Raw genomic sequence first — 10682 nt, forward strand, 5'->3', positions numbered from 1 at the left:
TGTGATTGAAAACATCGAACGACCATGGTCGAAGATGGATGGTTCTAGAAGAAAAATACTCTCAGTGGTAGGTGGTATGCCAAGCTTTTACTTATGATTGGTCGAATTTGTTTCTGGTAGAGGAGCCTTTCAAGTCCATCTTTGAATTATCATTTTCTTTTTTGAAATGGGGGTCGGCGTCACACAGCTGACAGTGTCAGGCCGCGGACACCTGTGGTCCTCTTGATGGCAAGCCAGAGCAAAAGGACCGGGCGTAAAAAATTAGATTAACAACGAGTGGATCGGAATCCACATTATAGTTGTTAAACTATAAAGAACAGATACTACACTTGATCTTAGCCAAAAGGCCTGAGAGGATGCCGTTCATCGAGTTGCAAGATGGGTGCCTTTTTATAGTTTTTGGGGACCAAAATCCCTTGGTGACACAACACATTCATTGGTTGAATTTGATCTGGGACCCCATCATATGTTCGGGTAACCCTTGTCCCTTACATTGCCTTTCTCTCCTCTCCTTTTTCCCTTTCCCTTGCCTACCGCAGTCTTATATGATCAAGAGCATTGAAACATTCGTATGAGAAAAGAAAATGATGAACATTTCAATAATGGATCCTTTGTTGTTCAATGATGCTACCCATATAGAAAATAAATCATGCATAAATGATACTCTCTCAACCTCATTTTCCTTCCCAGTATCATCATCATCATCATCTGGTGAACGAAGAACGATGCTCAATTGCCTATTTCTCTTATGGAAGATGTATAAAACGTTGAAGATGATAAAAGAAGAGGATTGGTTTTATGGATGGTTGATATTGGAGTGTGTCGGTATTCACGATGGCTACCATAAGCAGCGGGGGAGTAAAACTCTGAGCGCTCTTTCTTTATCCAAGCCTCTTTCTACAAAAGACCAACCCATTCATACATGCCAGAATCGTCAGTGTACGTCGATCTACAACACCATTGAAAGCGTCAATGCAACGAGGATACGTATTGACTCACATTGTGCTTATGCGATTGCGCCGATCGTAACAGAATACCAAGTGGCTTCGAAGAATACAAAGGCCAACCTCCCTTTGATATCGACGACGACGACAAGGAGCTCTGGCTTATTCGTGTTCCAGACAACGTAAGCATTGGGGATGACAAGTTTGATATGGAATGAGTATCTCAAGGTGTAATGGTGATAGGTCTCAGTTGAACAGCTATCAGGCATGAAGATCCAAGTGCCATCAGAAAAGAACCAGGCAAAGTCACTTGGCAAGCTCAACCTTGGTGATGAAGGATCATTTGGATTATATCAAGTGCCCAACGAGGATCAGGATACTGGTATCAGTGGACAAGAAATGAGTGGATTTACGATTATGATGCCCACCAAAGATGGCAAGCTGAAAATTGGTAATGAGAGAGTGATGCATGGCGGTTTAATCAATATTGTAAAAGGGAGAAGGTCACTAACGTAACATCCTTCACAGCATCCAAGGAGGTCAAGCACAAGTTGATCCTTGATGAACAAGTCGCTATCCCTGATTCCACAGAAGTTGCAAAGGAGATCTTGTCTCGACCAGTGGAGCCGCGACCACAACCTGATGGGCTCAAGATGCGATTTAAACCTTATGGCTTTGATACAGGTAACTAGGGTGATGATGGAGAGGAAGGAGCCAGCTACTCGCATATAGATCATCTTTGTACTAATGTGTCATGTGCATTCACACAAACAGGTGCACCCATCACAACCGAATCCACCAAGACATCCAACAAAGGGGCTGTGAGCAAAGAGGAAAAGAAAAGGAAACGATCAACCGAAGAAGCCAAGGAAAAGAAGAAGAAGAAATCCAAAAAGTCATCAGCATAAATCAACTAGGCAACCATTTACCTACATAGTCAATCTCTCAACAGCACATTTACACACACACACACACACATTATACACGCACATCCTACACTTGCAATCCCGAATGTAAAATCAACATGTTATTTTCGTCTATCATACATCATGTTTGAGTCAATAAGACGTCAGCGAGCATTTTGGAAATGGGTTGATAAGGAGTCTATTACTGCAATGGGGTATCAAAAAAGAAGTTTCTTGTGCATAGATAACTAGATGCACATCATTTGCCTTGTTCGGGATGTAAACAAGCGAGGGACAAAAGATGGAGTGTTGCTGCTGCTGCATATCCTGTGCGATGAATGGACCGGACGACGACTTGTTAATCCCGCGGTATTTGCATTCATCATAGTACAGCAATATCACACATCCATCCACGGCTCAAGCACGGACATGGTTACTTGTCTGGTCGATAAGGTTTACCAGTGGTGTGTTTTATCTGGTGAAACATTGATGATCTTGTAATGTTGCTATATTGTAATGCATTCGAAATGCGGGAATACAGCGGAGGATGTATTGATTATTGTGTTTACGCGGAAATAAAGGATGATGGTTTATAGCATGTGTGTTAGGTTGAACAGCAATCGTCCCTTGTAAAAATAGTTGGATGATGGTGGTGGTGGTGTGGAGGAGTTATTACAAACGAGTTGAGTTTCCATTCGTGCATGCGCTTTTCTTGATGCCCCAAAAAGAAGCTTTGTGTATGAATGTTTCACCAGCCAAGCGGCTAAAGGTTGGTAAGATCTTGGCGCAAACTCATAGTTGGACCATCATCACATTGTGTGTGCATGTTTAGCCTCTTCATCTGCCACACTTAATAAAGGTACCCAGTCCACATGTTGTGTATTGGCTAATCACACACACACACACACCACGTACGTAACCCACTACCTTGGCGCCCTTTTTTTTCCACATGAATCTTGATATCAGCACTTGCCAAAAAGAAAAAAGGAACTCATGACGATCTCACGCCCACGCAGCAGCAAGTTTGCATTTGGTAAAAGGCAACTTTGCTCCCTTGGGTGCTGACAAAAGAGAGGAGATGACGGTATGTGGTGGTTTGGCTGTTGTTCATGATAAGGCAAATCTTGCCTAAATTGAGCAAATATCTCCTTGATATAGTTGGATCGTGAGAGACGGATTGCTCGTGGAGCCAAAAAAAGGGGGGGGGTGTGAAAGAGAGCGAGAGCGAGAGCAAATGATAGATCAGTTTATCCATGTGGGGGTGTTTGACGTTGAACGTTCTCCGTTCAACTAGGCCAGGGACAACACAGGCATGAATGAACAGGTTTGTGGATGTGTGGATGTATATGCGTATGTAAATGCAGATATTTGTGGATCGCATATATACAATACCAATCCCTTTATTAGCATGTTGACCCCTTGTTATTAACAAAAAAGAAAAACTTGGCTGCAAAGACTGCAGGAACAAAACCAGCAGCAGGGCGCTAACTTTTGACAGTGGTGCGAGCATTGCATTTTTTTAATTGCTTGATTTAGTTTTTGGTGTACCCTACTATTCTCAGCCCAATTGCTTTCTTGCTCTCTCTCCTTCGAGTCTGTTCATCTCCTCAAGGTGCATGGTGCATATTAGACGCATCCACACGCATATAACATTGCTTACGCAATAACTGTAGGCGGAGTGCTAGCCTAGGTTTGTTGGGCGGGACCATCAACCAAAGGGATATCAACGCCATTTTGCCGATTCAAAGATAGGATAGATGGATTAGTTTAGAAATCCCCAATCATGGTATTACTATTATATGGCATGATGTTGTGCCTCGGTTGGGGTCATGCCAAGTGATCCATTTATGAAGGAGAAAAGAAAAAAGAAAACTGCAACCATGAATGGTGATGATGATGATGATGACACATGCTGCCCAATGGGACCACATCCCCATTTGTTACTGTTAACCGGTTCCGATAAAGTTCAAACAACAACAAAGCACACGAGGCGCTGCATGCAGGAAAGAGTGATCCTGATGCGTAAGCCTTTTTTGTCATTTGCCTGAAACACCACATTTGCACATGCCGATCAAACAAATCAGCCGGTTGATGATCTACCAAAAGGGCTTCGTACCAAAATGTTTTATCAAAAAAGGGGGAGAATTCTCAAGCACCAGGAACATAAGAGATCGATATTTCAATAGAGGGCAATATCATATTACACAGGGCAGGGGAGGAGCAAGAGGCTGTGTATGGTTGTACGTAACACCTCCCTTGTTTCTGTCTCTTTTTTTCTCAGCCAAGATGATGCATGAGGATACGCATGTACCAAAAAAAGGTAAACAGATGTATATCTTGAATCATCGGTAACACCTCAGGTGCAACAATGGTGTTGTTGGTCAAGGTCGGGTGTCGTTTGTTGATGGAGTCGGCACGTGGGATCTCACACAGGGACCATCATCATATCCAAAATAGTGCTCAGCTGTGGTTGTGGTGAAGAAACGTTTATACAATGAATAAATGCCAACTACCTCCTCAACGATCCTTGCAGCAAGGGAATTTCCATCAAGACGGCAGGATTGTTTAACCATCAAATCGAATTGGTAGGATGGAGGAGACTTTTTTAGCTGCGAGATCATTCTTTGTTCCATGTACACCAAGGTATCATCATACCTGTGGCAAAAGAGAATTCAAGGAGCACACGTTGATGGGGGACAAGAGCAGTTGCAAATAAATGGGGGGGGGTGATGTTGAAAGTGGAAACAAAGATCCAACAAGAGCAACCAACACAATCAAGCGTGTGTGTATGTATTGTGTGTGTGTGTGTGTGAGTGTGAGGATAAAGATGAGGGAGAATAAAGGGCGCGCATCATCCAATCACCCCCTTGCAATGCGTGTGCAAGTACCTTGTGTGTGCGTTTATGTATATGCGCCTTGCAAGCAGCAGCCCCGTTGTCATGGCATATGCCGAACAAGAGGGGATGAGAGTGAAGGAGTCAATTGCTTTGCTTGCTTGCTGCTGCTGCTGCTGCTGCTGTTGGCTTTCCTTCCGGTTACATCCCGCGCCCCTTTGCTCTCCATATTCCCGATGACACAAAGAAAATGAATGTGAGAGCGAACAAGGAGACCTGCAAATCTTAAACTTGCATAACAAGTAAGCCATGTTGAGTTGGTCAAGTTGTTATTTTGGTGATGGGATGGCAATCGTGGCGTTATGACGGCAATGGTTGTGGTTGTGGTAATGGTAAACTAGAAAATGCATGACTTGGTCATGCATATATGAAAGTGTTCAATAACAACATATGGGTCACGGCTAACGGCGGGATTGGGGAATGATCAGCATAACGATACTTTTGACATAGGCTGCAGCATGCTTTGATTGCGAGTGAATTGAGGGGGTACAAGGAGAAAGGGTCATACGCCGTGGCCCGAGATGTTGTCAAGTGTGTGTGCAACCAAAAGCTGGGCATCATTTCAGTCATCAGCGGGATGAATTGAGAATGGGCGATTGAAGATGTGCGTTTTTTTTTTTGTTTAGTTGGGGGGAGAATAAAGAGAAGGCTACTTTTTTTTGGGGGGGGGTGCATAAGAGGAGGGGAGAAAGGGACACACGGCTGTGTCACCATAGGGATTGTTATGGAAGGTAATGAAAATGCAGTGTGGTTGTGTGTGCTTCTCCCCCTTGCACACCCACACACAAGCGGTACATGGTGAGCCGAGCATGCACAAAAGCAGCGGAGGAGATAAAGTGGAACAATGGACAGACTCAAACTATAAATCCTCCGACTCTTTTTGGCAGATCGCCTTGTAAATAAAATTGATCCGGTTGTTGTGCACATCTTTCATTTCTCTTTCATTCCTTTTGCCAAACAACACACATGGCACCCTGCAACCAATACGCACAACCATCAACTTTTCTACTCGCTTGCTTATCTTCAATGCAACTTGCAGACTTGTGCGCTCTTGTTGTCCCTTCCATTTGGGCCGGTGCATTCACAACTCCACACCAACAACATCAATGGTCATCTACATCCACCAAACGGCATGAATCCTTTAAGGTCTTTTGCCATAAAGTGCTAAAGGCCACCCAAATCTCTTCTGCTTGCGTTTTGCTATCACTCTACTACATCCATCGTTTACGATCAGCTTACCCAGCCATTCATGCATCGATCGGCTCCGAGGTGCGTCTCTTTACCACAGCTCTTATTCTTGCCAACAAGTTCCTTGATGACAATACTTTCACCAACAAGGTAAAGACATCAATTTCATACACTTTTACAACATTTATATGCTCACCAATAATCTCATTATAGACCTGGTCCGATGTATCAGGCATCCCTGTACGCGAGCTTAACATCATGGAAGTGGAATTTTTGTCAGCTCTCAACTACAACATTTACATCTCCCATCACGAGTATTTTGCTTGGGCTAATCGATGCCAACAACACTATACCAATAGCCAGCAACAACAACATCATAATCGACCCATCAAAGTACCAGCACGATTATCTGTCAAGCCAACCTTGTCGATGCCATCCTCCATATCAATGCCTTCAATGTTACCATCACCTGCTGTCAAACGACCTGCATCACATCCACAGCAACGAGCAGCTAAGCGACGCTATCATGTACCTTGCACACCTCCAGATGAAAGTATACAGCATCAACCAGTGGTTGTTCATAGCAATCCACCACCACCATCATCCATGCCTTATACATCCTCGTATCCACGGACGCCATTGTACACACCATTGCTGCAATCAGAAATGCACTTGTATCCAACGACCCCAGCAACATCTACCTCATCTTGCAGCATCAGCTCTTCATCATCAGCATCCTCCACCACCTCTTTTTGTACTTCTACACCATCCATTTGCCAGCCTGTCTTAAGCTGGTCATCATCATCATCTGCTTTAGCGTCTTCACGCCATAATACAGTACTTGCTTCATCGATTGCTTCAGCTGCAGCAGCTGCCGCAAACGTATCCGCTAGCACCTCATCATTCTTGGCATCGCGTGTACGATGTCTAGAAATTGAGTAAATACAACACCAAAAACAAGCCTATACAACATCCATCGTAATTAGAAGCATTATTCCCATTTCCCCGATTCCCTGCACTTGTAAATACAAATCACGCATATACACAATCCAAATACATATACACACACGTTCTGATACTTGTACAAATGACAAACAATATCATAGCTGTCATATCACGCGGATCCCCAAATGTGGAATGTATACGTGCCGTAGGACAAAAGATGCCGCGGTGTTCTTTACAATAGGCCTAAAAAAAAGAAACGCCCCTATCCATCATTATTATTATTGTATCGCCGTGTGATATCTGTTTTGGGGGGCTGTGTTGATATGTTTATTAGAATAGCTCTCTAAACTCGTCAGCCGATCTCCTCTTGAAATCGGCATCTCCTCAAAAGAACCGAATGGATTTATTTTCAAGATCGACGTATACGCAGCACGGTGAATCTCCTATGCCGTGAATGGTTTAGCAAAGTCATCCGACAAAGGGGGAAAGGATTGTGTATATGCATGTGTGGCGATGCGGATACACAAAGGCACTAGAACCGCATATCTATAAAGAATATGGAGATAGCGTGTGAGAGATGAGGTATACAGCGTATAGAATGGGTATTAGTACAGCAGCTCCACGTGTGTTGCTCTCGCACAAACGTCATGATCGCATCGACGCTGTGTCACCATACGCTTTTCGGTCCAACTTGCAGATCGTTACATTGCAATAGGATTTGTCCAACAACGACCAAACGCATGTAAATTTGCAGAGGCAATGTATCATGGTGATGGGGGTCAAATATCATGGTTTGCCTTTTGGGGGGTATCATTGGTGTTAGACGTGGGGACCTTTAGAGCGGGCCGCTCCGCCTGAAATGGATAGCTGGAAACAATTCTTTTTCTCATCTCATGATTGGAAATCGGCCGGGCAAATGGTTACCCTCATTTCCGGTATAGCGGAGGAGCCAACTTGGTAGTGCTTCAAAATGCTCTAAACCACTGACATAATATAGTAACACTCATCTTCATTATCCCCAAGCCCAAACAGATGATCATATCCTTGTTCCATTTTACTAATATTATACCAGCTAGAGTTAACAAGAAACAAGCCAGGTAAATTCTCATCAAACTCTATTCCAGATCCGCTCCTTAAGCGGACGACGACGTGATGGCTTGTTTTTTAGCTTTCTCTTGCAGCAACGTATGTTTTCGGGCATGTGACACAAAAGTACAAACACACACAGATGCTTGCATAAGCTGTGAATGGATGTTGTGGTTTGATATGTATGGTGATGTTGGGCTGTGTGTGTGCGTTTTCGTGTCACCCGAGCCAAAACAGCTGTCTTAGTGCAAATCAGCTGAACGATACCGCACATAATAAATAATCGCTTTGGCTAATTAAATGGGCTTGAAAGGAATGAGTCTCCACAACTGAGTTGATTGTTCTCCTCTTGTGCGCGCAGCAAGATATCGTCATTTGATCTGCAGCAGATATCAGGATGACTTGGTCCACTCCCTCCCTTCCTCAAATGTTTCCCCCCTTGCTTTGATATAAACAGACATATCACTCTTTTTGCTTGATCAATGATGCATACAATAAAAGCTAATGTATAACATCACGGCATGTGACTAATTGCAAGAAGGGGGCTGGAATAAAAAAAAACGATGAGATCCTGCATGAAATCTCCGTTATCCTTGTGGGAGAGAAAGAGAGAGACAAAGGACCACGTCGTACACATACATCAACGCATAACAAATGACAAAAGGGGGGAGAGAGCTGATTTGCTTTGGCTCCGCCCATCGTAGTTAGGCGTTGCTTATTGAATTGAAACATGGTACGGGTTCATGATTCTTGTTGACGGCACCAGATGACTCGCGCTCTTGTCCAAACAATGCACACACGCAAAAACAAAAAGTATCCACCCACTTTTAGAACATTCTCACCCGTCAACTCACACTCGACAATGTGCATCATCATCACTTTTGCTGTATCACGGGGAACTACCATTTGCCGCGCCTTTGTTTTGGTTTGCTCGTGTCTCGGCCTTTTTGCTCATATTCAGAAAACCAGCATACGTTTCAACTGTGAGACAACCCTGTCAGCCTTTACATAATGAGTCAAAGTCGTCATCATCTTTACACCGCACAACCCCCACCACCCCATTACCCAATGTCACATGCCATGCTGCTCATGGTGATGATAATATTCATACGTACACGCTGACTCCGTATTTTTAGTCCATAATGCGACATAGGTTGCCTAGACTCTTATCGATCATCTCTTTTAGGCGCACTTGTATATGTGTATGTTTAGAAGAGGTCCCAAGTTTCAAAGGAACCTTATCACAAACGAAGGCTGTAATCCTCTGAGCCATTAGGATTGCCATTTTTGTCGGCAGGCCGTGCAAAAAAGGGAGACGAGTCGAGAACGTATGAATTGCTTTTATTTACCCAAAGCAACAAAAAACAAAGAAGCTCCTGTTCTTGCACCAAAAGGGCTCCTTCGCAAGGTTAGCCATCTCAAATAGTCATCAGCACCCAACATTTGAATCATGCAACATACCATGTTTTATTGATGTTGCATGCGACAAACCATTTGTCACATTGTTGGCGTTGTCTTTTTCATCCCCCAACTCAATCACGGCTGAAAGGGAGATGCAAAGGGCTGTTGTTGCTGTCCCATCCCTGGGTTTCTTCAATACGGTACTTGTGTCAGCCATAGATTACAACCACCGATTCGAATGAAGCCTTTGGCTTATTGCATCTTACAGAAACCCCTTTTTCTTTCGGCAGCTTCGCTCCGTACAAGATTTTTTGATTTCCTCTCGGCGGCATTTATCCTACAAGCATCTTCATTTGCTCTCTCATGACCCATTTATCATAGTAGTGCCAAGTCATACATGGGATCGGGATCATTTTGTTGAGCGTTGGATTGTACTATATACCGCTGTTCCCCGCGACAGAGACATTGCATTCATGTTTTTCTTTCGAAGTGTTATCCATTGTATGTTGTATTGCAGTAAAAAGGCATCTGAGCCCAAATCCAGAAAATAAGGTGACAAGGGGACATCTACAGTACTTCCTGGTTTTCCATGGTATGCGATTAAGACTAAAAATGGGCGGAAGGCACGAGAAAGGCAAAAGCAAAAAACGCCTTTCACCTTGCCATTGTTTCATTTTCGATGTTCATAAGACTACGTCAATGGGTATATGATTAAATGGTGTTCATGTAATAAAAAAAGACAAGGCTTAGTGGAATGTGTTGCTGCTGCTATGTTATTGGTAGCTCCTGTGATTCGATCGTTGTCAATGCACAAGCCCATATTATTATACCTGACTTTAGATTTCCTAAGAAGGCACAACTCTATTCACATATCAATGGTGCTTCAATGGGGCTAAAAATGGATGCAGCAAAACGAATTTGCATATGGTATACCTGCTGCGCCCTTAGTTGCTGATGAAAAACAGCCATTGCGGCTCTTTTTGTTGCTTTCACCAACCAATTGAATCCATAGGTAAGCATCACCATATGATAGGCTACATGTATCATAGGCACTTTTAGCACTTGAGACTTGGATGGATACAAATGAGCAACGAAGCAATGTCCCTCTCTTATGGCTGGAGGCTCGTGCAACTCGACTCCGTGGATTCCTAGAATTCATTGTGTTACACAAACGTAACGTGTAGAGATCAAAAATAAACTCGCATTATGATTATTTAAGAGGTTTCCTTTACCTTTTTCTTTGTCCATTACCTCGACAGTCTTTAACTTTCCTTGATCATTCCTTTCTCTCCCGCGTCACGTCACGATCTCCTTTCCTT

At 43.5% G+C, this 10682-nt stretch overlaps 2 protein-coding genes across 2 annotated transcripts; both read left to right on the plus strand.

Annotated features, from left to right (window-relative positions):
- Positions 1-922: 922 nt before the first annotated feature.
- On the plus strand, positions 923-1852 carry O0I10_011351 (uncharacterized protein; the record flags this gene model as incomplete). The annotated part of the gene is made up of 5 exons (XM_058491319.1): positions 923-939; positions 1033-1126; positions 1188-1395; positions 1473-1628; positions 1719-1852. 5 exons carry the CDS (start codon positions 923-925, stop codon positions 1850-1852), a joined length of 609 nt encoding a protein of 202 aa, XP_058337884.1.
- A 3857-nt stretch (positions 1853-5709) lies between these two features.
- On the plus strand, positions 5710-6873 carry O0I10_011352 (uncharacterized protein; the record flags this gene model as incomplete). Its single annotated transcript, XM_058491320.1, has 2 exons — positions 5710-6081; positions 6145-6873. The coding sequence occupies 2 exons, from the start codon at positions 5710-5712 to the stop codon at positions 6871-6873; spliced, it is 1101 nt and encodes a 366-aa protein (XP_058337885.1).
- Between the last annotated feature and the right edge of the window lie 3809 nt (positions 6874-10682).

The sequence above is a fragment of the Lichtheimia ornata genome (assembly GCF_029851405.1).
Source record: "Lichtheimia ornata isolate CBS 291.66 chromosome Unknown scaffold00088, whole genome shotgun sequence".
Taxonomy (NCBI): domain Eukaryota; kingdom Fungi; phylum Mucoromycota; class Mucoromycetes; order Mucorales; family Lichtheimiaceae; genus Lichtheimia; species Lichtheimia ornata.